This window comes from Hydra viridissima, unplaced genomic scaffold, assembly GCF_058129835.1.
Source record: "Hydra viridissima isolate aposymbiotic clone 2 unplaced genomic scaffold, HvirCarnegie_v1 scaffold_11, whole genome shotgun sequence".
Classification (NCBI taxonomy): domain Eukaryota; kingdom Metazoa; phylum Cnidaria; class Hydrozoa; order Anthoathecata; family Hydridae; genus Hydra; species Hydra viridissima.
Genome location: NW_028324310.1, coordinates 8,389,229 through 8,416,864, shown reverse-complemented (window position 1 = coordinate 8,416,864; position 27,636 = coordinate 8,389,229). Strand labels below are relative to the sequence as shown.

The 27,636-nt window shown below is 25.9% G+C and overlaps 1 protein-coding gene across 8 annotated transcripts in view; it reads right to left on the bottom strand.

Annotated features, from left to right (window-relative positions):
* Window positions 1–27,636, bottom strand: part of LOC145191341 (hemicentin-1-like) — a 54,800-nt gene that overhangs the window by 7,410 nt on the left and 19,754 nt on the right. For 7 of the 8 annotated variants that reach the window (XR_016444930.1, XR_016444931.1, XR_016444932.1 and 4 more), the window contains 35 exons: window positions 25,822–26,073; window positions 25,459–25,710; window positions 23,577–23,828; window positions 23,212–23,463; window positions 21,068–21,319; window positions 20,726–20,980; window positions 20,337–20,588; window positions 19,908–20,159; window positions 19,561–19,806; window positions 19,127–19,381; window positions 17,959–18,192; window positions 17,737–17,871; window positions 17,297–17,416; window positions 16,304–16,555; window positions 15,642–15,893; window positions 15,196–15,417; window positions 14,540–14,674; window positions 14,300–14,419; window positions 13,947–14,201; window positions 13,477–13,731; window positions 13,086–13,316; window positions 12,331–12,588; window positions 11,966–12,220; window positions 10,970–11,224; window positions 10,360–10,602; window positions 9,918–10,172; window positions 8,694–8,939; window positions 8,122–8,379; window positions 7,762–8,016; window positions 6,903–7,157; window positions 6,327–6,569; window positions 5,926–6,180; window positions 2,941–3,183; window positions 2,541–2,795; window positions 349–606 (listed from right to left, as the gene is read on the bottom strand). Coding sequence is in view for 5 of the 8 variants with exons in the window: in XM_090066593.1 (XP_089922719.1) it covers window positions 349–606; window positions 2,541–2,795; window positions 2,941–3,183; window positions 5,926–6,180; window positions 6,327–6,569; window positions 6,903–7,157; window positions 7,762–8,016; window positions 8,122–8,379; window positions 8,694–8,939; window positions 9,918–10,172; window positions 10,360–10,602; window positions 10,970–11,224; window positions 11,966–12,220; window positions 12,331–12,588; window positions 13,086–13,316; window positions 13,477–13,731; window positions 13,947–14,201; window positions 14,300–14,419; window positions 14,540–14,674; window positions 15,196–15,417; window positions 15,642–15,893; window positions 16,304–16,555; window positions 17,297–17,416; window positions 17,737–17,871; window positions 17,959–18,192; window positions 19,127–19,381; window positions 19,561–19,806; window positions 19,908–20,159; window positions 20,337–20,588; window positions 20,726–20,980; window positions 21,068–21,319; window positions 23,212–23,463; window positions 23,577–23,828; window positions 25,459–25,710; window positions 25,822–26,073 (8,265 nt within the window). In the remaining 3 variants the exon portion in view is untranslated. Of the gene's footprint in view, window positions 1–348; window positions 607–2,540; window positions 2,796–2,940; window positions 3,184–5,925; window positions 6,181–6,326; window positions 6,570–6,902; window positions 7,158–7,761; window positions 8,017–8,121; window positions 8,380–8,693; window positions 8,940–9,917; window positions 10,173–10,359; window positions 10,603–10,969; window positions 11,225–11,965; window positions 12,221–12,330; window positions 12,589–13,085; window positions 13,317–13,476; window positions 13,732–13,946; window positions 14,202–14,299; window positions 14,420–14,539; window positions 14,675–15,195; window positions 15,418–15,641; window positions 15,894–16,303; window positions 16,556–17,296; window positions 17,417–17,736; window positions 17,872–17,958; window positions 18,193–19,126; window positions 19,382–19,560; window positions 19,807–19,907; window positions 20,160–20,336; window positions 20,589–20,725; window positions 20,981–21,067; window positions 21,320–23,211; window positions 23,464–23,576; window positions 23,829–25,458; window positions 25,711–25,821; window positions 26,074–27,636 lie in introns of those variants that run through there. The other variant, XM_090066597.1, reaches the window with a different exon arrangement.

The window sequence follows — 27,636 nt, the reverse complement described above, 5'->3', positions numbered from 1 at the left end:
AATTTCTATAAAATCTTTATACAACCATTAAAGTGATTAACTTAAATACAATGATCATTAAAATGATTTTTTTCAATCATTCAACTATTAAATAAACTTAAATTATTAAAAAGATTTACAATTTGTTTATATAATCAAAATACAATATTTTAAAATTGTTTTACTACAAATTTATTTTAAATGATTGAAGAGCTTAATGATTGAAAATCATTAAGAAATTTAAACATAAACTGCAACAAATACAAATAAGAAAAAAAAAGCAAAAAAACAATATATTTTTACAAGTAAACATGTATATAAACAGGGAGAAAAAACGTGATAACAAGAAAATAAACAAAAAGTACTCACAGTGAACCTTCACCAGAGAAGTTGAAATTTCCTTGCCAACTCGATTATAAGCAGAGCAAACAAAAACTCCTCCTTGTTGGCGTTGAATACTGCTTAATTTTAATGTGCTTTTGTTCACTATTAGTTCTCCATCTTTAAACCATTGAACTACTGGATGAGGATAGCCAGAGACCTCACACTCCATTATTATAGTATCACCCTCAAGAATTAAAGAATTTTCTAACACCTGCTGTATTTTAATGGATGGTATATCAAGATCTATGGAATAAATCAAAAATTGAAAACTATGATAAAAAAACAAACAATATTTGTTAAAAAGGAATCAATTTAAGTCTTTAAAGTTAAAAAATAATATAACATAAATGCAATTTAAGTGATTATTACATTGGTTAACAACAACAAATTTTATTTGTCAAGGTTTGTACCAAGGGTGTTTGTACCAATTATCAGAGTTGATGAATTTATAAATGACTTAAGTTTTGTCAAATTGGCTCTAATTTTTGGGATAGAGTATTTCAAAGTTATTATTGTAACTCTTCACACTGTATTTTATCAACCTTTATTCAAATATTTAATTGCATAGTTATCTAATAAATCAAGAACAACAACAACAATAACAACAACAACAATAAATAATAATAATAATAATACTGATGATGAATAATAATAATAATAATAATAATAATAATAATAATAATAATAATAATAATAATAATAATAATAATAATAATAATAATAATAATAATAATAATACTGATGATAAATAATAATAATAACAATAATAATAATAATAATAATAATAATAATACTGATGATAAATAATAATAACAATAATAATAATAATAATAATAATAATAATAATAATAATAATAATAATAAAAATACTGATGATAAATAATAATAACAATATTAATAATAATAATAATAATAATAATAATAATAATAATAATAATAATAATAATAATAATAATAATAATAATAATAATAATAATAATAATAATAATAATAATAATAATAATGATAATAATAATAATAGTAATAATAGTAATAATAATAATAATAATAATAATAAAAATAATGATAATAATAATAATACTGATGATAAATAATAATAATAACAATAATAATAATAATAAAAATAATGATAATAATAATAATACTGATGATAAATAATAATAATAACAATAATAATAATAATAATAATAATAAAAATAATGATAATAATAATAATACTGATGATAAATAATAATAATAACAATAATAATAATAATAATAATAATAATAATAATAATAATAATAATAATAATAATAATAAAAATAATGATAATAATAACAATACTGATGATAAATAATAATAATAACAATAATAATAATAATAATAATAATAATAATAATAATAATAATAATAATAATAAAAATAATGATAATAATATAATAAATATAATAATAATAATAGAATAAAATAACTCAATGATCTTAATGACCTGAGTCTCTCAAAGCAAGCCTCTGAGATCAGAAGCTAAAGTTTTATTGTATGAGAGAGACAGCAGAGGTCCTTGCATTTTTCAACAAACATCAGAGTTTATGAACTGGGGTAATATATCTGGACTACTCAGTCCTGGAATGTCAACCAAAATATTGACTGTTTACAGATAGTCCCACCAAATGTTTAAAATGTGTTTTACTGGTTAATGGTAACTTCTTTTTATCTATTTCAACTATACAAAAATGAAAGAACAACATCACAATATTTAAAATTTTTTGTTGAGTTATCTTGATTTAATGATGGGGAGCTTGTTAGCTATCTATCTTTAGGCCATCATGCACAAAGTACCCTTGTTTTGTTTGCTTATGAGGTAGTAGTTAAAGGGTAATTTTCATAGTGTAAATGCAAATAATTTCTGTACATATATTGGAAAAACATGATGTTATGCTTTTTTGAAGTACTTTTTAAAAATGTTGTTATGAATAGATAAATAAAAAATAGATTTATGATAAATGATTTTCCAAACTTTTTCCAAGGTATTAATTTCATTAAAAATTAAAGCCAATCTACCAAAACCAACAACAAATTCAGAATCTGTGTGAAAAACTCATAGAATGATTTTGATCATTAGCAAGAAAATTTGTGTTAATCAGTGATATCAAAACAAAAAAATAAGTTTTATATTGTTAAAATATCATAAACTCACATCCAATATATACAATTTCTTGTTGTGAAGCTTTTGGCATAAGTTGATTTTGCACCAAACACTCATAAATACCTGTTTGGTTACGTGAAATATTCTGAAGTTGGAGTACATAAGTGTTTTCATTCAATGTTATTCCATTATGAAACCATGTAAAAATAAGTGGCTCACTACCTTTTACTTCACAAACAAGTTCAATGCAATCTCCTTCATTGTATTCAGTTTTGTAACGTAAATGTAGCCATGGAAAGTTTAGATCTAGTATTCAAGCAAGTTTTACTGATAAATTAATAGACTTCTGAAAAAAATCTAAACACTTTGATAAAACAAAATCATGAAAGTTTTTATTATTAATTGTATGAAAATTGGTAAAACAGGTAATGAAATAAGAGAAAATTATTACAATGGAATAGAACAAGTTCACTTCTTTCTCTTGTTTGTTCACCATTACTTGCTTGACAAATAACTGTCTCAAAAGCAATCATACCATTGTTACTTAAATTAAAAAATGGACCTGTTACTGTAAGATTGTGGATCACCCAATTTATAGTAGCTGGTGGGTTTGATACCACAGAACATTTTAAAAATATCAAATGTTGATCCCCAGTGACCAGTTCTTCTTTAGAAACAACAGGTTCTTCTAAATCTTATAAAGAGAATAAAATTGCTAAAATTTAAGTGTTAAGATTAAATAAAATTCAAAAATTTTTTTTTAAAAACTCATATTTAGGCTGATCATTAAAGGCTTTATATGCAAACAGGATTTGTGTAGTTGAAAAGAATACAAAGAATTTATATGTAAACAGGATTTGTGTAATTGCATTATGTTACACAGCAAGATAATGTATAAGAAATACAACAACTCTAATGAAACAAATTGTAAACTTAGTTTTACACTGTCAAAAACCTACATGCTTTATACTAAAGTTTTTATAGTTTATTTCTGATGTTTTCCAACTTTTTTAAGTTAATTTTATCTTTTATTAGAAAATAACATTTAAACTAATTCTAAACAATTTTGAATTATTATAATTTTATTATAATAACTATTATAATCTTAGAATAACAGAGTAAATAAAACTCAAGCTGTTTGCAAATATTTTTATTTATGATGTATTTTTTATAAATTCTTTTATATACATACATAAACATTTTTCTTTAGTTTAAATTAAAATATTTTTCACTGATGATTTTCAGATTAAGAACACATACAATTGTGATAACGTACCTATTATTTCACAATTACTATTAATACATTGAAAAGCTTAACCTGAACACCTTGCAATCTACAAATGATGATTTTGATAAAAATTTTAATTCTTTCCTAACAGACCAAAAATATTCTTGATCAATTGAAACTTCTTGAAGTAAATTTGAAAATGGTTTTAATAACAACTTATATAAATTCTGGCAGCCTATTGACCTTCTTCATCTAAGAATTATTTTACTGCTAACATCATACAATATCATAGCATAAAATAGTATCTGCTGTTGAATCATTTCACTAAACAGAACAAGCTACTAGTACCAGAAACAATGAAGCCACAAATTCTTTAGACAATTTGTTGATGGATCTGCACTAATTTTTTTTAACAAAGCCTAAGAGTACAAAACTTGTTGGGTTGTAAATAAAATCAGCTCATGGAACATAAAAATGAACCATTTACTAATTAATTGTCAAGAGCATTTAAAGAAGTCATTAACTTACTGTTTGAATAAATAGAAATTGAAACCAAGTTTAAAATTTACCAACAACAAGCATGAATGAACTCTTTAAAAATCATTTAATCAACCTGTGACATATTTATTTTTTTTATAAGAAAGGTTATTAAAATGGTGATTAACCTGTGATGTATCACTTTTTTTTTGTATAAGAAAGGTTATTAAAATAATGACCTGTGATACATTTTTTTTTTTTCATAAAAAAGGTTATTAAATTAATGATTATTGCTTTTTATAGGAAGGATTATCAAATAAGAATTATTGGTTTTAATGAAAATTTTTTTTTGAATTACATAACTTTGAACAATTTTTATTACAAACAAATCCATAAATAATAGTAATATTTTTTTTCCCCATGACAGCAAATTAAATTTAAATTTCTTGTCTTTTGATATTTTGTTAACTTTATATGGTTTTCTTATTGTTTTAATCAGGGCTTTCATAGGCATTAATATGAAAATATCGTATTCTCAATCATTTTATTTTTCTTTTAAATAACTAAACCATCTCTTTAATGTAGAACAAACAAATCAAAATGGCTTAAGTACACCAAAATTTAAAAATTTCAATTAAAAATGCATTTTTTCAGAATGAAACTGACTGATATGTTAAAAAAACAATGTCTGTCATCTTGTTATTAAAGCTGTTAAAACTTATAACATCAAATATTAAATTGAAAAATTTTAACTTAAAAAAACTCTCCTAAACAAATTTATATAAAACAGTTAGGTTAGTTTAGCATTAACAGAAGAGGCAGGGGGGGGGGCAGCAATATGATTAACATTACTTGTTAAGACAATTTGGTGCAACCACCAATTCATCACCATGACTTAAAAAGTAAGAGCCATGAAATATATTTTTGATGTGACAAGCAGAGTTGCTAATAATACTTTCAAAAAGTACTATAAAAATAAATTTAAATCAAAACAAAGCTAAGGAACATTTTTTATAAAGATGATTTAAATACATCAAAATTTTAAAATTTCAATTATCTACATTCTCTCAGAACAAAACTAACTGACATGTTAAAGAGACAATTTATCATTATTAAAGCCTCTAAAGTCTTATAATGTTAAATGATAAATTTAAAAGTTTAAACCTAAAAGTGCTCTTCTGAACAACTTTGTTTAACCATTTTAATTTAACCATTAGACTAGTTTTACATTAAGTGAACCAAATGTATTACATTTATTTTAATTTGGGTGCATATCAAACATCATTGTATAACAGACATTTTCTATAACTGATACATATTAATACTTTAAAACAAATATTAATTTTTGACTAGTAGCTATCTGAACAAAAAACCACATTCTTATTAAGACATTCCTTTCTTAAGTAACAAATACCAATTCCATTCTCCTTTAGCAGCCATTTTGTTTCAGAGAACATATTCCTTTTTCCTCTGCACGTTTAAAAACAATGAAACAAGTTCAATTTGCATCATGTCAAAATCAGTGAAAAATTTAATTTTAACAATTAATTAGAACTTTAATTGTTTAAATCTAATAATTGAATTTTAATTGATTAATTTCAATATTTGCATCTTTTAAAATATTGCAGAAAATCAGAACCAACTTTCAATAACCACCCAAAAATAATTCAAGAGAAAACTAATACAAAAATTTGAAATTTGAAATGAAATATAAAACACAAGTGAACTTACATGTTACAGTCAACAGAAGAGTATTTGATGATTTTGTTCCAGCAAGGTTTTTGGTTAGACAACTGTAAACACCTTGATCACTTCTTTTCAATTCAGTGAAAAAAATAGTATTGGAATGACCATAAATACGAGCACTATCTTTGTACCATATGTAATCAATTGGTGTTGATCCATTTACAGTACAGCTCAGTAAAGCTGAATGATTCTCCTCTGTTCTTAATGAAGGAGTGACAGCTAAGTGTGGTTGAGTTAGGTCTACAATAGAAAAAGTAAATACAAAATGAATTAAAAAAGGATTTTACTTAAAATGTCATCCATAAGAATAAATCCACTATGACAATAAACCAAAATATAAGTTAACCCAATTGTTATATAAATCAAGAGATTAAAAAAGAACTCACAAATTAACTTTAGGGAAAAGAAACTGCTTTTGGTTTCAATGTTATTGGTGACTTGACACTCATATGTGGCTTCATCTTTAACATCAACATTTTGAATTATGAGCTGATGTTTTAAAGAGAAGAACTTGCTATCTTTAGTCCATTTGAATAGTACTGTTGGGTGACCAGCTGATATGCATGTTAAATTTACTGTGTCACCATTCACATATGCAACTTTTGAAATGATGATTGGTTTAGTTAAAACTATATCAAAATAATATATTTTTTTTAAGTTTATTTAAAAAATGCTTTTTAAACACTGATGTAATTAGATAACTAAGAAGAAACCCTGAAGTTTTTGAAACTTGAAACTTTTTTCAAAATGCAATCAAAATATATGTTAACTTTTCAACAAACACTTTAAAAAACTGTTGATGTTAAAACATGTTGTGAAAATGTCTTAATCTTTTTAAAATTATTAAACAAACAAATAGAACAAAATTATACCCATATATTATCAACTACCTATGAAGATTTTCTATCAAATGCACTGGAAAAAGATACAAAAAAAAAAATTGTTGAAATACTAAAACTTACATGATACAGAAAGATTTACTGCATTTGAAACCTGCGATCCTACAGAATTAAACACTTCACAAGAGTACAAACCACTGTCATTATGAGCAACTTTATGTAAAAACAAAACATTTCCTTGGTGCTTTATATAGCTTTTGTTTTTCTTCCATTTATAAGTTAATGGAAGAGTTCCATTTGAAAGACAGTACATTTTCACAGAGTCTCCCTCTTTACTTGTGTTGCTAGAAGTTGTGTATACAGATGGAAGCCCAAGATCTAAAAGAATTAACAAGTTCTAAACAAGTCATATATACCAAATTTATATATATATATACAGAGGCCAAAAGTTTGAAACCATTATGAAAAAAGAAACATTGTAAGGTGTTGGTGAAGTCAAACAAATATTTATTAAAATCTATTTTAATATGTTTATTTTAATCCCAACCCAAATAAAACTGTATTTTGTTCACCTACTTTTTATTTCATTCTTTTTTAAATTATACTATCAATTTTAACTAAATCTCTAGAATTGAAGACCCCAAGCCAAGAAAGCCCCACCACCACCACCACCACCACCATGCTTTAAATTAGTTTAATTAGCTTATGAACAACAGTAAAGCAGAGATAACATCCAATTATCATATTGATAAATTTAGATATACTTGCAAATTTTATTGATTTTTTCTGTGAAACAAAAGAAATGCTATATTATCATTTCTTCCTCATAAACAACTGGTGTTCCAAAATAGTTTTACTTTCAATAAAAAGCCACCCACTGTTATTTACTGTTGTAAATAATTATACATTTACACTTATTTCTCAATTGCATATACCTTGTTTATATAATTAATAAAATTTAAAATACTGAATACAAACTTACAAACTACATCTATTTGAACATCCTGGAATATTTCCATCACAACATTTTTACATATACATTTATAAGCGCCAGAATCCTCTGCTTGAACATCTTGTAAGATCAACGTAGATGTATTGCTTAAAACAATTCTTTCAATTCCTTTAACCCACTTATATTCAATGTCACTAGGACTTCCAAAACATTTGCAAGGGATTGAGACGTTTTCCCCCTTTTTGAGTGTCACCTTTGATAAACCTAACTCAGGAGGATTAATATCTAAAATTAAAAAAAGCTAACAGCTTAAAATTTTGTTTAAAATTTGCAATATTACTGCTTTTAATTACTGAAATACTTGCCACCCAAAACGTTTAAAACACTTACAATATACAACTAAAGTTCTTTTGTTTGACTTTTTTATAGTTGCATTATTAGCAGCTGTACACATGTAATCACCAATGTCATTTATTTGAACCTTGTCAAAAAACAGTGTACTTTCTACCTGACCGAATAAAAGTTTATCATCTTTATACCAAGCATATCTCAAGTGTTTCAAGCCATTCATGAAACAAGTCAAAACTACAACGGAATCTCTATTGATATTCTCTGTAGGGAAAATTTTGATTATAGGTGTAGGAAAGTCTAAAGTAAATAAATGATTATGATAACGGATGAAATTAAAGTTTAGTTATGTAATAGAATAAACTACTTTTATTTCAAAATTTACATATATGACAATTACAAACTCTAATCTAATCAAATAAAACTGTTTAAAAACAATTAACAAATATGTACAAAACATAAAACCTAAACAAAATTGTGTAGTATAAATTTAGATTCAAAGTAAAATAAGTTTAGATTGCTACAGTTAACTTATTAAGCCATTTACTGAGCTCTTCCTCTCTCTAATTACAAAAAACTTTCAACCAAAAAGTAAGTCAAAATGAAACACTTACAATCAAATTGAACAATTTCAGTTATTTTTTTTGTATACTCTCCATTACTTGCTTGACAAGTCACTATGTCTGTCTCAATCATACCACTATTGGTTAAATTAAATGATGCACCTTCTGCTACTAGAATACCTTGCTTCAACCAAACTATTACAGCTTTTGGGTAAGATTCAGCAGAACACTTCAGTATCACTAAATGTTGGTCATCAGTAACTACTTCCTCTTTAGAAATGACAGGTTCTTCTAAATCTAATTACAAAATGTTAACCAATTATAGCATTTTTCGAAAAGGGTTCTAATACTTTATGTCGTACTTTTACTATTTTAACAGATTTTCAAAGAAAGAAAAGGACTATCTTATTTTTGAAACAACTTTGAACAGTATTTTAATAGAATTCTTCTGATATTTCAAGTATCTAAATTTTTTCTTTTTTCTCTTTTTAGTGACTAAATTTACAATGTATTATACAGAACTATTGTTCTGGCAAAAATGTCTTATAAAGAGAAATTATGGTGCTTATTTGTATGCATAAACACATCATAAAACAAATAAAACACATATTACATTACTGCAAAACAAATATTACTATGACATTTTGAAATTTGCAGCTGAATTGTTAAAAAATTATTTTATAAAATTATTTTAATTATTTTATATAATTATTTGAATCAACCCACTATCCAACATTGCATTTTTGTATCTCAGAGACCTTTTTCTATTATTGTTCCTAAAATTTTTTTGTGGAAAACTATTTACCATCACAAAATTTTTGTTGTTGTGAGAAAAGATAACTTTCTAAGATGCCAAATCTGGAGAAGAGAGCAAGTAGCCATAGATACATTGCTTACATAAAAGGATTTATTTTTTATAGAAGTATTTATTTATTTATATAAGCATTTATCCTGATTAAAATAAGTTTCTTAAACAAATATGATTTTTTTAAAATTAATTTTAAGATCAAATCAAAAGATTTGGATCAAAATATTTATATCAAAAAGTTTGGCAAAAATACTCTCTCAATATTATTTGATATTTTAGAAGTCAATTTAGCAGTTTTGTTTTAGGATACTAAAAACTTCAAAGTATTACTTATTAAGCCACAAATTTTTCAAATTGACATCATAACATAAATTAATTTTTCTGCTGTTTACATTTAATCATCATCAATTTGCATATTTATTTTAAAGAGCAACAAATAGAAGAAGAATAATGATAAAAAATCTCACATGTTACAATCAAAAAAGCAATATTTGACGATATCATTCCTGCTAGGTTATTGGTTTGACAGCTATAAACCCCTTGATCACTTCTTTTCACCTTGTATAACAGAATGTGATTAGAATTACCAAAAATATGTAAATTATCTTTGTACCATGCATAATGAATTGGTTGTGATCCATTAGCAGAGCAGCTTAGTATAGCTGAATGATTCTCTTCAATACTTAGGGAAGGAGAGATTGATAAATATGGTCGATCAAGGTCTAAAAACAAAAAAAGATTGAAGTATTTTTGTAAAGAAGTAAATTGAATTTTTTTGAATACATACATACATACATACATACATACATACATACATACATACATACATACATACATACATACATACATACATACATACATACATACATATATTGGTTCAGCATAAAAGCTTTAAATAAAAAAACTTACAAATAACTTTCAAGATAAAGAAAGTAGTTTTGACTTCAATATTGTTGGTAACTTCACACCCAAATGTTGCTTCATCTTCAACATCAACATTTTGAATGATGAGTTGATGTTTTAAAGAAATTAAATTGTTATCTTTTGTCCATTTAAAAGAAACTGTTGGGTGGCCAGCTGAGATACATGTCAGGTTCACAGTATCACCTTTAACATACTCAGTCTTTGAGAGAATTATTGGCTTTGTAAGAACTAGATTTAAATGAAAATTTTACCAAGAAAAATGTTTTAAAAACCTTACAGCATTTAAAATGAAACACAATTTTTTTTTAAACAACATGAGTTTTCTTGTAAATTGAAAAAATCAAAATAAAACTATAACTTTTAATGAAAATTTGATTCTTTCTACTTGCTTTAAAGCATATATCATAGGTAAATCAAAATTACTTTTTTAATCTTAGAAGGAATTTAAAAACAATATATAACAATATCTATTACAATATAATATTTTATACTGGGACTTTATTATAGTATGTCTTAAAGTAATTTAAACTTCATCATCCAGTTAAATAAAGTAAAATGCGTTTTGGAAAAAAAGGTTAAGAAAATATGAACTTACATGATACAGAAAGATTTACTGCATTTGAAACCTGCGATCCTACAGAATTAAACACTTCACAAGAGTACAAACCACTGTCATTATGAGCAACTTTATGTAAAAACAAAACATTTCCTTGGTGCTTTATATAGCTTTTGTTTTTCTTCCATTTATAAGTTAATGGAAGAGTTCCATTTGAAAGACAGTACATTTTCACAGAGTCTCCCTCTTTACTTGTGTTGCTAGAAGTTGTGTATACAGATGGAAGCCCAAGATCTAAAAGAATTAACAAGTTCTAAACAAGTCATATATACCAAATTAACAAGTTCTAAATGTACATACATACTAACTTATATACATATAACTGATTCAACAACGGATTCTCTTATTTCCATTCCAAAACCTTGTAAAATTTCAGATAATTGATATACAAAAAGTGGAGAAAGTTAGAGTTTTTTGGGCAAAAACTAATCTGAACATTTTTAGATTTGCAGACAACTACACTATTCATAGTTACCAAATTTCTTTTAGTTACCAAATTTTTATTACAAAACGAGAATTAAGTAAACAAGGAAAACTAAAAATGTTTTATAACTGAATAAAAACTAAAAAAAGTTTTGTATTGAGACCAGTTGTTTATTTACTAACAACCCGTTTCAATACAAACTTAGTAAGTATAAGCTATCACCCACATTTATTGTAAAGAAATAATCTGCATCATACTTCATGAAAAAATAAAAGATGCTTTGTATTATGAAGTAAAAAATCATATTAACATAAAAAGCAACAGAATATATAACAGCAACATAAATAACATAATATAGCAACAGAATATATATATATATAACATAGTAGCATTAAATCTATTTTTTGCTGTTACTGAAAGTTTGAAAAAATTGATGACTTTTTATCACCCAACTATAAAATTTTCAAATTTTTGAGAACAAAGTATACAACTTTAATTTTATGCATCATATTTTTATGAGTTCTAAACATAAGTTAAAACACATAGCTTACAATTTATATTAACTTGAAGATCCTGAAATGATTTGGATACATGATTTTCGCATATACATTTATAAGTGCCAGAGTCTTCTACATGAACATCTTGTAACACTAACATTGATGTGTTGCTTAGAACTACGTCCTCAACTCCTTTAACCCATCTATACTCAATTTCATTAGGATTTCCGAAACATCTGCAAGGGAGAGAAAAGTTTTGGCCCTCATTGAGTATGACCTTTGATAATCCAATCTCAGGACCACTAATATCTAAAAGTAAGTATATCTTTGAGTAACAAGGAAAATTGTTTTACAAATTCTTTATAACTAAATGATATTTTCACTGAATCATTTTTATCCCCATGCAATTAAGGACTTACAAGAAACCGATATTTTTCTTGACTTTGATGTTTTGGAAGTTATGTTATTTGCTACTGTACACTTGTATTCACCACCATCATTTATCTGAATACTTTCTAAAAGCAGCATACTCTCATATTGACCAAACAAAATTTTATTATCTTTATACCAACCATATCTCAAGGGTTTCAAACCATTAATAGAGCATGTCAAAACCGCAGCTGAGCCTTTATTGATATTCCCAGTAGGGAAGACAGTCACGAATGGTGTAGATAAATCTAAATGAAAATTTCAAGAATAACTGAAGCTTAAGTTCAAGTATTAAATCCCGTTAACTTTATAAAATAGTATAAGTAATAACCCCATTTATTTGTATAAATATTTTAATAGAATTAGTCAACAAATTTAAAAATAGTCTAACTGAACTTAAAATCTAACACATTTCTTATTTTGTTCTGTATGAACAAACTGAATGTATATTCATCATGACACATACATTGAACATTTACATGATACTTAGCAAATCCTAGATTTTCTAATTTAAGTAAAGTTAAGTTTTAGTCTAGAACTAAATAAATTGATGGTTATCATACTTAAAAATTGAACATGATTTTTTGAACCAATACCAATTGAACCAATTGAACCAATTGAACCAATAAATTTGACCAATATAATAAATTGAACCAATTGAACCAATAAAGCTCTTTTTATATAAAACTCTTTTTATATATAAATTTATATTTATAGATATTCAAACATCAATAAAACAACTTACATGTTTCAATACCCGTTGAAAATGCTGACTTTGTATAATATTCATTGAAAGCAGTACACTCATATTCATTTTTGTATGAATTACTTATCTCTACTTGCAAAGTAGCATTGTTTGTTAAGTTCATCTCAAGCAACTTCCAAACATGTTGTGGAGGTGGATACCCTTCAGCAAAACATGTTAGGTAAATAAAACCATCCTTTACAACTTTGTTTATCACAGGTGTTTCAAGGTCTGCAAAAAAAAAAAAATACTTCTTAAAATAATATCTAAAATTTTTTGTTTAAGAGATAAAATAGAAAATGCAGTGTATTATTTTTTTAGTCCTAAAACCAGTTTAAGCTAATAGTAAAAATATGTAAAAACACACACAAAAATTTATCATAAAACTCACAGTTAATAGAAATTTGCAATTCATTTGACCTTTTAACTCCAAAACTATTTGAAGCAGTACAAAAATAAGCTCCTTTATCAGCATGATCAATCTTGTCAAAAAAAACAACTCCATGGTGACTATTCATTTCTAAATTATTTTTAGTCCAGCTGTAAGAAATAGGTACTGAACTATTCACTTTGCATGTCAAAGTTAATGAACTTTCTGCTCTCAGGTTGCTTGAGGGAGAGGCAGTAAGCAATGGCTCATCAAAGTCTAAAAAAAAGGCCTTTTTTTGCAAACTTTTATTCTATAAAAATTCAAAAAATATATATTAGAAGGCTTAAATTCAGTAAAAAAAAAAATTAAATTTGCTGTCTTTTGAACAACATGTAAATTGCTGTCTTACAAATAAGATGTAAATAGGTTAGCAACTAATGTTGCTTTTCAAAACTATACAAAATATGTTAAAAATAAAAAGATTAACTTACAGTGTACAATAATTACTTTTGAAGTATTTCTCATTAATCCTCTATTTGCAAAAGTTTCACAAACATACTCTCCACTATCCTCCTTTTTAATATTGTTCAACTCTAGAACTGAGGACTTGCTTAAAGTCTTAGCACCAAATTTCCATTGATAGGCTATAGCTGAGCTAGCCAATGATGAGCAGCTTAATTGGATGCTGTCATTAATGAATAAAAGTTTGTTTGGGTTTGATAAAGTTATAACAGGTTCTTCTAAATCTAAGAAAATTTTAAAAAATTTTACAAAAAAAAAATTGTTATTGATAAGTACAATAAATAAATAAATAAAAAAAGTTAAATATCAAAAACTTTTTTACATTCAACTTTCATGAAAATTTCATTTGAATATTTCATTCCTCGATTGAGTAATGCAGCGCATTGATAAATGCCATTATCAATTCTGCTTACTTTAACAAAGACTTTCATCAGTGAATTTCCTTAAAAAACAAATTCTTCTATACACAGGACTGATATATGCAAAACTGATAAAAATCTGTTGACTTAAGTTTATAATAAACACAAAAAATATATATTAAGAATCACAATAAATAAAAAACCTGCAAGAAGTGTGCTGTTTTTATACCATAGATATTTAACAGGCCTCGAACCATCAACTTCACAAGTCATAATTACTGTACTTCCTTCTTCTATGAAATCTGAAGGCATCACGCTCAATAACAAACTATTTGAAGCTAAATGGTGTTACAAATTTTTGCTAAAATTAGTTTTTTTTCAATAACAAAAACTGATTTGTGTATAAAAACATGTTTTAAGAATGATTATTATTAATACATAAACATAGTTGATGTTAAACAAATTTTAATGACTTTGTAAAAACAAACATAATAATAGGAGACTTTGCTATTATGCTTGTTTTACCAAGAAATTTAGAAAATTTACAAAAAGATTTTTTGTCAATTTAACAGATTTGTAGTTATTTTTTTGTGGATTTGAACTATTTGACCAAAATAGCAAAAAATGAATGACAATGAATGAAGCTTAACTCATTTCTCATAGTTTCTGTAGATAATTTAAAAAGTCAGCTTTTAACTTCTGATTCAAGTTTCACTGGGTACTAACAGTATCTATGGAAACCATAAAATCTCAATTAAGCATGAATCAGAAGTTTTATCTGTAAGTTTAAACAATCTCTTTCAGTGCCATTCATTGCATTTTTTCAAAAAAAAAAGGCAAAAACATAAGAATAGGTTACCTTTTTCTTTAATGATAGTGCTGACTGAATAATGAGCAACTTTGTTTGAAACACTACAAACATAACTATCATTCAAGCTAAAAACAACTAACTGTGTTTTGTTTGAAACAACAACACCTTGATAAAGCCAAGTATAATTTGGAGTGGGATTTCCCTCAGCAGAGCAATTAAAAGCTATAGAATCTAGCATATCTAACTCAGTTATGATTGGCTTGTCAAGATCTAAAACAATGTAAAAAAAGTTCCCATAAAAGGATTCATTTTAACATTGAATACCATTTTAACTAATGCATTTCAAGTTAAAATTAAAAAAGGTTAAATTATGTTAAATTTCACAAACAAAGAATAGCTGCATTTGATATTATATCATAGGTTGCATATGATATTTTAAAAATCTTATGCTTTATGGTAAAAATCAAAAAGGGAAATGTTAGATAAAAACTTACAATTAATATTAAGCTTATAATCACTTGAAAATTCTGATGCATATCGGTTTGATGTTTGACATTTATACAAAACATTATCTGTTCTTTTTGTAAACACAATGGAGAGTAGTTTTGATTCACCTATCACTTTGTTATCTTTATACCAAGTGTATTTCACAGAATCAGAAGAATTTTCATGGCAAATCATGACAACAGTGTTACCTTCCAAGATGGAAGTTGATGGCACAAATTGAACTGAAGGTTTGTACATGTCTGAGGAAAAATAATGATAAAGTATAGCAGGAACATATGTAAATAATCACACCTGTTTGAGAACACAACAGAATATCTTTTTTTTCATAAAAACACTAAAAAATTGACTGTTAACAAAAAAAAGTAATTAAATCTCTCAATATTTTGTTAATAAAATATAAGTGTAAAAAACAAAAATTTAAATCAACTTGAAAGATTTACAGGGATATTACAAGCAATTAATTAATTATTGATTACTTTGTTAATCAGTAGAGTAAAAAGATAGTAAGTGGCTTAGAATTTTAAAAATTTATTTTACTGTCAAGCAATACAAATTTTTAAAATTGTCACCAATAAACAATTAGCTTATTTAACCTTAAAAAAAAAAAAATATTTTTCACATAAAAAATAAAAAAACATTGCTTTCCTACAGTGGATTTTGATGCTTTTTGATGACTTCTTAGATCCCAGTTCTCCTGAAACTTCACAAACATACTCTCCTTCACTTTTCACTGTTGTTGCTTCCAAATTCAATATAGATGAGTTACTAATAATCTTATTGTTATGATACCAGTAAAAGTTTAGCACTTCCTCTGCTGATGATATGCACTTCATTTCAACATTATCTCCAGCCATTATAAATTGAGCTGGAGGCGATAATTTGATAAGTGGTTCATCTAAATCTAAGTTTATAATTTTTAATTAAAAAAAAAAAAACTTAATAGAAAACTTTCAATCTCATTAAGAAAAAGTGTCAAAATTGGATTTTAAAGTTTGTTACTTTGATATAAATAATATATAGTTAAGATAACAGTAAGATATCAATTATTTGAGCTTATTACAACTATCCACACAAAAGTTAAGATTATTAAAGGGCACTTGGTTGAAAGAGTTTAAAATTTTTACATATATCAACTACTTATGTTCAGAATACTTAATCCTTCATAACACATACTTAAAAAAAAACCCTGAATTTACACACCACATGAAACTGTTTTGTTAAAATGTTCTTTACATTTTTTTTATGTTCTTTAAAACTGGAAGTTTTTTGACTATTCTCATTAAGAGTAAAAGTTTTTTAGAAAACAACCACAAAAACAATCTGTTATTAGAGAATTACTTAAAATCAATTAGAAAAAAATAGAATAATAAGTTGGTTTCTATTTAGTAGGTAAAAAACAAGAGCTATGTAAAATGGACGTTGTTTTTAGAATCAAAACCCCTAAGTTGCTTAAAAAAAGTTTAAAGATTGTCTGCACCAAAATATGATTGACCTGTATAATATGATTGACCTGTATAATTACTGGTATAAAGATTCTGGAGATGAAAAAATCATATGACTATATAAATGCCACAGTTTAGCTCTATTGGTTAAAAGTATGATAATAAATAATTACCTTACACCTATTAAATCTCTTACTTACATTGAACACCTATATGAACAGCTGCTGAAAATGCTATATCTTGATCATACAAAACTTTACATTGATAACTACCACTATCAGTTCTATTGACTTTATTAATTAACATTATTTGTGAGTTACCTAAACATAATATTATTGTGTTAAACAAAATATCAAAAAAACCAATTATCTGAATTTTAGATGCAAGTAAAGGAATAATTTCTTAAAGAAAAATCAATTTCCTCTTAAAATCAATTCTTAAAAGATCAAATAAAATGTCAAATTGGGGAGCTTAGCAACTTAACAAAACTCTCTAAACAAATTTCCTTCTCAAAGCTAAATGCAAGCTCATAGATGCCATTAAACAAAATGAGACTTAAATAAGTTTTCATGTAAAAACTAGTTATTTAATTTTTAAAGGATATTAGCCATTTTTTACAACATTTCTAATAAATACCTACCAGGAAGCTTCAACTTTTCCTTAAACCATTCAAATCTTATAGATTTTGAATCATCTGTTTCACAAAACATAACAACTAAATCTTCTTCTTTTGGAGATATTGAAGGCAGTACTTTCAATAAAGGCTTAACAACACCTTTAAAAAAATTAAACAAACAAAAGCAGTGTAAAGAAACTATTATACAACACTTTGTTAACTCCCAAGAAATTAATAGAAACTCACGTCGGCTAGTATAAATTGTACCAACTGTACTGACTGATTTTTCTCCAACATTGTTTTTAACAACACAAATGTATTCTGAAACATTTAATTTAGAAATTTCCAAAATACTTTGGTTGGAAATGAAAACACCCAGATGGTACCAAGCAAAATTTGGAGGTGGATTTCCATTGGAAGTGCAATTAAGTTTTATGAAGTCTAATTCAACTGAACTTTTTATCATTGGTCTGTCCAGATCTAAAATATTTAAGCTATAAAATATATAGAAACTATTCCTTTATACAAGTTATGCAAGTAAATAATTTTTTAAATGTTTGTTAGAGCTGATGAAACAATAATTTATTATTTTTCTATGATTAATATATTTTTATTTGTTAAAAATCAATTTACATGTTTTTTCGATCATAACTTTCAAGAACATTTAAAGTTAAAAAGTTTTGTTTTCTTTAACTTATATGTATTCATCTTTCAATATGATTTAAGCCAATATGAAGATTTAAGTAATGATGCTTAGGTAAATTTTCTTGTAAATAATTCTTATTTTAATAGGATCAGTCTCTCATTTTGCAACTTGTAAGTTCAGTTTTTGCAATTTGATATAAAAAATTATTAGCAAAACTTGTTTAATCAAATGGCCTTCATTATCTGATTATAAAATAGTTAATTAATTTGCTCAATGTTTCTAATCTAGGATAAATGAGTAACAAAAAGGAGGGGGGACCAGGTGGAGACCAGGCTTATGGGATGCTAAGATGCATTAATGATGGCTGATTACTGCTAGACTCTGAAAAGAGACATTTCTGCTATGAAATTATTCCATGAATTCTGTAAAGTGCAACATCAAGCCATGAAATTCGAACAATTATAGCAATTTTGCAATTTTTGTAATACTTAACTTATGAAATTTTTACAAAATTCAAACTTGTGATGAAATACTAAAGTAAATCAACAGATAATTTCAATAAATGATTTAGTAAAAATTGTTGTAATTTTAAAAAGTTAGACTCAAAATCCTTTTTTGTTGATCAGTGTTTTGATTTGGATCATATTAAGATCATATGATATAGAAAATTACATTTTAAATTGTTAAATTCACCTTTTTCCGTACAAAATGGAGCCTAAATGTTGATGCTTAGTATTGAAACAATTAATTAAGGGTTTAAAAACTTACAAAAAATATCCAGTGTCAACTCATCTGATGTTTTAGATTCTCGATCATTTTTTACAATGCACGAAACTTTACTCTTGTCATAGCGATTGAGATTCTCCAAGAATTTATAAGGACTTTCTTTAGCAAAAATAACACCATCTGTTGCCCAGAAATATCTTAATTTTCCTGAACCAATAGCTGTGCAAGTTAATAATAATGAGTTACCTTCAAGTAAAACTGCAGAAGGATAAACCGAAATTTTTGGTTTTTCTAGATCTAATTAAAAAAATGAGTTTAAAAAAAAAAGTAATTTACTTTCTCTATATTTATTTATTTTAGTGGAACACCCTTTTTTTTAATTATAAACTTTTGTAAAATTTATATATCTTTATTACTATATATATTATTATTCTATATTTCTTTATATATTAGACTTTAAAAAAGTTTTCACCAACATTGAAGTTCCACAGTAATAGCAGCCATCTTTTGACCTACAACATTTTCAACATAACATTCATAAACACCAGCAGAGTCAAAGTTTGCATTGCTAATAACCAATAGTGAACTCTGTGAAACAACTCTGCCATTTTTCTTCCAAGTGTAAACAATGCCAGGATAAGAGTTTGATGAACAGCTGACATTGGTGGACTGGTTTTGATAAATAACTAATTTTTCTTCACTTATAAATGGAGATGAAAGATCTAAATTATTAGATTGTAAAATTAAACCGAATATTATCTGACTACATTTTATTATTAGAGTTTTTTTATTAAATAAATTCTTTTTAAGTTTAGATACTTACAAAAAACATCTAAATACTGCCCCTTAGATATTTTCGATGAGTATTTGTTTGATGTCTCACATATATAAATTCCACTAACATTTCTACTTGCAACCATGTACATATATTTTGATGATTTTGAGAGCTTATTACCATCTCTATACCAAGTGTAGTTAACAGAATCAGATGAATTTTCATGACACATTATAAATAGAGATGTCCCTTCAATTACAGAGGAAGAAGGAAAGAACTCTAAAGTTGGTACACCAACAACTAAAAAAAGTTAGAAGTATTTAAAATTTATTAACTTTTCACATAGAAAAAAAACAGTTTTGATATGATAAAAATGTTCTTAATATGATCATTTTTAAAAGTAATGTTAGCCGATAAATTATAATTTAACAACAACAGCAATTAAATTAGTTAAAGAAGATTTTAAAAAGATCTTACAATGAGCAACAAGTTGCACAAAGCTAATTTTTCTGATATACCCATTACTAACATTGCACACATAATTTCCAGCAGCATTCTTGTTAAACCTCTCAAAGAACAATTCTTTATTGTTGCTTATTACTTCATTATTTTTAATCCATTGATAATCTACTTTTATACTACCAGGAGCATCACAGATTAAACGTAATTGATGACCTTCAGTTAACATGCTAGGATCTTGAGACATAGTGATAAATGGCTGCTCAAGATCTAAATATAAAAAACTACATTTATTCATTCCACATCATATTATCAATCAAGCTAAAACTGATGCTGTTGCTTTTATTAAACTAGTCTTTTTTTTATTAACATAATAAGAATAAAATAATTATTTTAATTTTATTTACAAACTACTTCAATGTGTCTGACTGGTGAAAGTTTGCTTGTTACATGGTTTGACACTTTACATTGATATTTTCCTTGTTCATGGCGAGTAATTGCATGAAATTGTAAATATTCATTTGTATAATTTAACATAACGTTATCCTTTATCCAGATGTAAGAAAGTGGAAGTGAACCAGATGAAATGCATTGCAGAATTAAACTATTTCCTTCCATTACAATGTTCCCCTGTTGAACTACAAGATTGGGCTCATCTAGATCTAAATAATCAATTTAAAGATTGACATTAAACACATTGTTGTTATGTTTAAACTTAAATAAATAGTATTGAAGTTTTAAAGACTCACATTGAATATCTATGATTTCTCCCTTGGAAACCCCAACACTGTTTCTGACCAAACATTCATAAACACCAGAATCTTTTTTAGTTACATTTTTCAAATTTAAATATGCACCATGTGCAATAAATTGACCATTACTTTTCCAAGAATAACTTGAATTAGAGCGAGGTGGATTTGCATTAGCAGAACATGAGATAAGTAAACTATCCCCTTCAAAATACTTTGAAGTTAACTTGCTAATAACAGGTTGATCCATATCTAAATTTTTTAAAGTTACACATAACATAAAAACAAGCCATACATTCTATCAAGAAGGGGGGTGGGGTTACAACTTTTAAATACCACCTGAATACTCAATTTCTGGGAACATCACTAATAAAATAATTCATTGTAAAGTTAGCATATGTACAAATTAATCTAACAATGCTATGTAGCATTGTTAGAAGGGTTAATATGTAACCTGTGACATTTTACAACTTTTCTATTAAATTAACTATTTAGAGGGTTTTGAATGGAAATTGAGATTTCAGAGTAAAGCAAGATTTAATTGGTTTTAAAACAAAATATTTTGATTAATGCAGATTCTGGCAATCTTTCAAAAATGAGCTAATAAATTATAATTCCAAATTTTATTGTACATTATCTAGTTGATTTGTTAAAATTTGACACATTTCTCACGGTTTATACATGGTTTTTACATGGTATTTTGAAAAATTCAGACTTTTCAGAAAATTATTTCCAACAACACTTTAGCAAGGTATAATATATCTGGCTAAAGTGTTCCTACTGTATAGGAGCTTGTAAAAGTTTATAAACAGTTAAATTTTTTGAATTTTTTTTGTCACAACAATTTGCCTTTTCACTAAAAATGAATGAAATATTTAACAATTGCTCCTCTAATCTACATAGGATAATTAATTCAAAAAAACAATTTGAAATGAAAGAAAGAAATTCAAATTTTATTGAAAACTTAATTGTGCAAAAGTTTGTAAATAAATTAAAAATATTCAAAAACAATTATTATTTCTAATTCCTTGACATTTTTTTCCTCACAGCACATCAGTATTTTGTTAGATAGTCTCTAGATTTTAATATTGCTTGGCAAAGATGAGGCATAGAGTCGACTAAGTTGATAAGAACATCTATGGGGAAATTTGCCCAACAATCCAAAAGCATCTTGAATAAAACCTTTTTGTTTGCTTGGTTTTTCACCCTTCAATTAATGATTAATATGTCCCCAAAGATATTCTATTGGATTTAAATCTGGGCTTTGAGTAGGCCAGTTTAAAAGTGAAATTTTTTTCAAATTTTTAATAGAACTTGCACTGTGCTTTGGAACATTGTCTTGCTGGAAAATCCAACCACAAGGCATTTTGTCCTTTCAATGTGGTAGCATAACATTCTTGATTACATATAAATATACATTCTGATCTATTATGCCTTCAATGAAATGAAACAGACAAATAGAATCAAAACTAAAAAATCTCCAAACTATCATATTGCCATCATCATGCTTAGCTATTGGCATTTAATACTTGGAAGCAAATCTTTCAACACCTGGGATCTTTTTTTAGTTGTCCTTTCAAAAGACTTTGGCCTGCCCGAATGATACTTGTTTTTAAGTGTCTTACGGTTTTAAGTGTTAACCTGTTAACTAGTATGCTAATTGTTGATTTAGCCACATAATAATGCTTAGAAACTTTGTTAAAGAAATATCCTTCTTTACAGCACATATTATTTAATTTTTATTTTCTCGTGAAAATTTCTTTAAAATTTCACATTACTTTAAATTCAAAATAAAAAAACCTCCAGTAAAATAATTTTAGTAAAAATGTTTTTCTTAATGAAATTTTGATTTTTTTTATAGTGTGTGGAACTGTTTATAAACTTTTGCACAATTATGCTTTCAATAAAACTTTCTTTCTTCTACTAAAAGTTATTATTTTTTTGAATTAATCATGCTTTGTAGTCACATTAGAGAAATAATTAAAAATTTTGTTAATTTCCAGTGAAAAGGCATGACAAAAAAACTTATAAAATTTAGCTGTTTATAACTTGTATGTAATGCATGTAATGCATGTAATTTATGTAATTTATGTAACGTATGTTAAAGTATGTATGTAAAAAAAACTGAATAATCTAAAACTCACACATGACATTTAAAGGGTGCTCATTTGATAATCTAATACCAGCATCATTTTCTGCTTGACATTTGTAAATACCAGAATCATTCCGATTAACTTTTAAAATAATGGTAGATGATGAGTGATTAAGAAGATGTCCATTCTTCCACCATTTAAAATATACAGGTGGGGTGCTTTCTACTTCACAAAACATAGATAAGGAATCTCCTTCTATGATAGTTTCAGCATTTGAGAATCTAAGTTGTGGTGTCTTTATATCTAAAGATTTTAATCAAAAAAGAAAAAATCTTTAGTAGAAAAAAAGAAAAATAAATAATATATAGTAATTATAAAAATTTTTTTAAATTGCAATAGTATTTAATGATTCTTACACTGAGTACCAAGATACACACTACTTGATTTTCTTATATATCCATTACTAGCTTCACATATGTAACTTCCCTGCGTGTTCTCATTTACACTTTCAAAAATTAGTTTTTCACTATTGCTTACTTCTTCTTCATTTTTAAGCCACTGATAAACTACAATTGGATAACCTAGTGCCTCACAGATTATTGATAACTGTCTTCCAAATATCAATGAGCTTAGATTATGAGATGAACTGATTAAAGGCTGATCAAGGTCTAAAAAAAAGATTCATTATCAACAGAAGTTATTTGAGTTTTCTTAAAAATTATTCTATTATAATTTTACAAACTTAAAAGAAATTAATAGAATATAATTAACATACTTAATAGTATATATAATATACTAAAAAAAACAACTTTGTAATGTACGTAATTGTATGTAATGTATGTAATGTATGTAATGTATGTAATGTATGTAATGTATGTAATGTATGTAATGTATGTAATGTATGTAATGTATGCAATGTATATAATGTATGTAATTTATATAACATGTTATCTATGTAAAGTAAAGACAAAAAACAACTTTAAGCAGTTAAAACATAAAAAAGTTATTAAATAAGGACACAGTATCGCAATCCAAAATGGATTAATTAAAGAAGTTAGTGATAAAAGAAGTTAGTGATCAAAGACGTTAGTGATCAAAAAAGTTAGTGATCCAATTTGAGTTGAAACTTCAAAGTTCTTTAACCTATGCTGAAAAAAAAATTCAAAGAAAACAATTTTTCATCAAACCAACAGCTAAGTGTAAGCTTAATTCACATAGTTAATCTAGAATTAATCTACTGATTGCATAAAAATGACTGAATTATTTTTATTTGCACTTACTTTTGCTTTATTCAGAAACTTGTATTCATGTGACTATCATTAAACTATTATTCTACTTAAAAATATTTTTTGCCTATTTAAAGATTTTTCAGCACTTTGTAAACTTATATGTTATAAGATTAAATAAAGAAATGTCTGCACAATAACTTTATTTTACCTATAATTTTTATTGTTACATTCAATGTTCTAAATATTTACTAAAATATTGCATTGAATTCAATAATCAATTATAAGCTTATTGATAAACTGCTTGGCTACTAGGAATCCAAGCATTATTATTAATCATTTATATAAAGCCATAATGTAATGAGAATCTTTGACAACCTGTGACTTAATGAGAATCATTAACAGCCTGTGATTTAAAAAGAAAATGAACTTTTCAATACTACTTTTATTTTTCAAGGAATAAATCTTGTTGATAAAAATGTATTACTAGACTTTTTGTAATTGTGAAAACATTTTTCTATCAAGAGATGCCTATAAACAGCTCTATTTTTCTGCGTTAAAATGTATCTGTGTAATCCTATTTATCGAAAACAACAGTAGAATTTTCTGGAAATAATGAAATTGGCCAACATTTTATTTAGATTCAATAAAGATTATTCTACATCTTATTATTAAACATTTCAAGAACTTTTTTAAAAGGGAATTTGGAAGGAAATTGAAAAGGAAAATGTAAAGAAAAATTGAGAAGGGCTGCTTCACTGAGCTTTATTGTTAATCATTTATGTAAAATCATAATATGTAAATCCATTAAAAAAACCTAGAAAAAATTATAACAGTTTATTAAATGGTGTTTGTTAAATTTATGAGGGATAATTAGATAGTAAAAGTTAAAATCTTTCCCTTTTCTATTCTCACTTTCCCTTTTCTATTCTCTAAACAGTTCAAAAAATAAAAAACAGTTGAGGTGAAATGACCAATGACTTTGTTCAATAAACAAAGAAAAGGGAGCACTCTATATTCATTATTAACTAGAAAAAAAAAATTATCCTTTTTATTAGAAAAAAAAACTTACACATAACATTTAAAAGTATGCCATTTGAAATTTTTAAACCAGCTTTATTTTCTGCCAGACATTTGTAAACTCCTGAACTATTCCGATTGACTTTAAACATAATTGTAAAAGAAGTGTAGTTGAGGTATATTCCATCTTTCCACCACTTTATAGACACAGGTGGTGTACTTTCCACATCACAGAACATACATAAAGAATCACCCTCTTTGACTGTTTCATTGTTTGACAGTCGAAGCTGTGGTGTACTAATATCTAAACAATTGTTAAAATAATATTTTTAAACTAATTTTTTGAAATTTCATTCAATATATAAACAGAAAAATAATATATCAAAGTAGTAAATTATTATTTTATAATTCTTACAAGAAACACTAAGATGCACACTTGCAGATGTCTTTATGTATCCATTACTAACATTACAAGTGTAATTTCCCTCCATGGTTTTATCAATACTTTTAAAAAGTAGTTCTCTGTTGCTGCTTATTGTTTCTCCATTTCTGGACCAATAATAAGAAATTTCAAGACTACTGATTGCATTACAGGTCAAAATCAACTGAACACCCTCTGTTAATGAACTAAGATTGTGGGATGAATTGATGTAAGGTGAATCAAGGTCTAAATTTAATCACATTGGATGTTTAAGATGCTATATAAGAAAAAGAAAAAGAAAAAAAAAAGAAGAAAAAAAAAAGAAGAAAAAAAAAGAAGAAAAAATATAAGTCAGAGAGAATCATGAAAACAAAAAAAAAATTATTTCACTATAAAAATTTTAACGTTTTTAACATTCAACCAATTCACAGTGGGCCAGAATACCTGATTTTGGGACAAAAACTTATAAATAATTTAATAGTCATAAATACACTAAAATTGGCATGTGTACCAATATGAGGTTTATTCTTATTATAAAAGTAACATTTTCAGTTTTTTGTTGCTATGGTACTAAGTTGTTTTGCAAAAAGCCTTGTAGTTACAGAATCAATTTTTATACAAAATGCTTAACTTATTTCATAAGTGCTATGTAACTTTGATAGATTATAACAACCACCATCTGTAAATTAAAATTTAGTTAATATGTATTTTATTATTGAAACAAAAAAATTTCTTTAGTTAATATAAAATACTATAACTGCATAAAATAATTCAAATGAAAATAGTAAAACTAGTAAAATAGTAAAACTGTTCCATTGAAAAAATGTAATTTATATAAAAATGTAATTTATATATAATTGTAATTTAAATGTAAATGACTGTGGCCTTTACTTGCTGCTATAGATCTTATAATTTGATATGCATTTTAGTCAGTCCACAATCTAAACCTAAAGTTAGAGATTCATCAGCTAAAAAATTTTTTTCATCAATAGAAGAATTTGTTACACATTTTACAGATTTTTCATCTTGCAATGCATTATTTTTTAATTTTATACTTGCAGCAAATAATTCTTCTGGTGCATTTTCTTTCACTAAACCATTCTTCATTGTTTTGTTTTAATTGATGCTTTATTGAAAATAATTTTTGGTCTTCCTCATTTTTTTGTCTATTTAATTTTTACATGTCTTCATTTAGCCAGGAGCAGAATTTCTTTTCAAATATATTATTAGATTTGTTGCATTTATTCCATTTTCTTTTATATAAAACAACGAATTGATTCAATTTTGTACCATCACCACCAATATAAGTATTCAAAATATTTTATTGATATCTTTACATAAAATACTCAAATGGGTTTCTCTCATGTAATGGAGAATATCACAATTTTTCATTTTCTAAAATAAATAAAATTGTCCATATACTTCATACATATATCTAATTAACATTAAATTATATCTTTTTTAACTATTCCTTTATATAGTTTAACAAAACTGGTGAAAATATGTAAAACATACATAAATATATTAATGCATCTAATATATTAGGCCCAAAGTTTGTATGTGTGTTTGTGGGTGTGTTCTTTATACAAATCCACAGCTTTGGTCCAATCCTCACCAAACTTTACAAACAAGTTTAATTTTTCTCAGGAAAGGTTTAGACAACTCTATCTTCAGAGTGTCTATGGCTGGAACCAAGTTCCAACCCCCTCTGACCAATCTTTGCCCCCAGCAAGGAGATGATTATGGAGCTAATAATTTTAATAGCTTTTACCAGTGAAAACCAAAAAATTGTAAAGATGTGTTAATGGT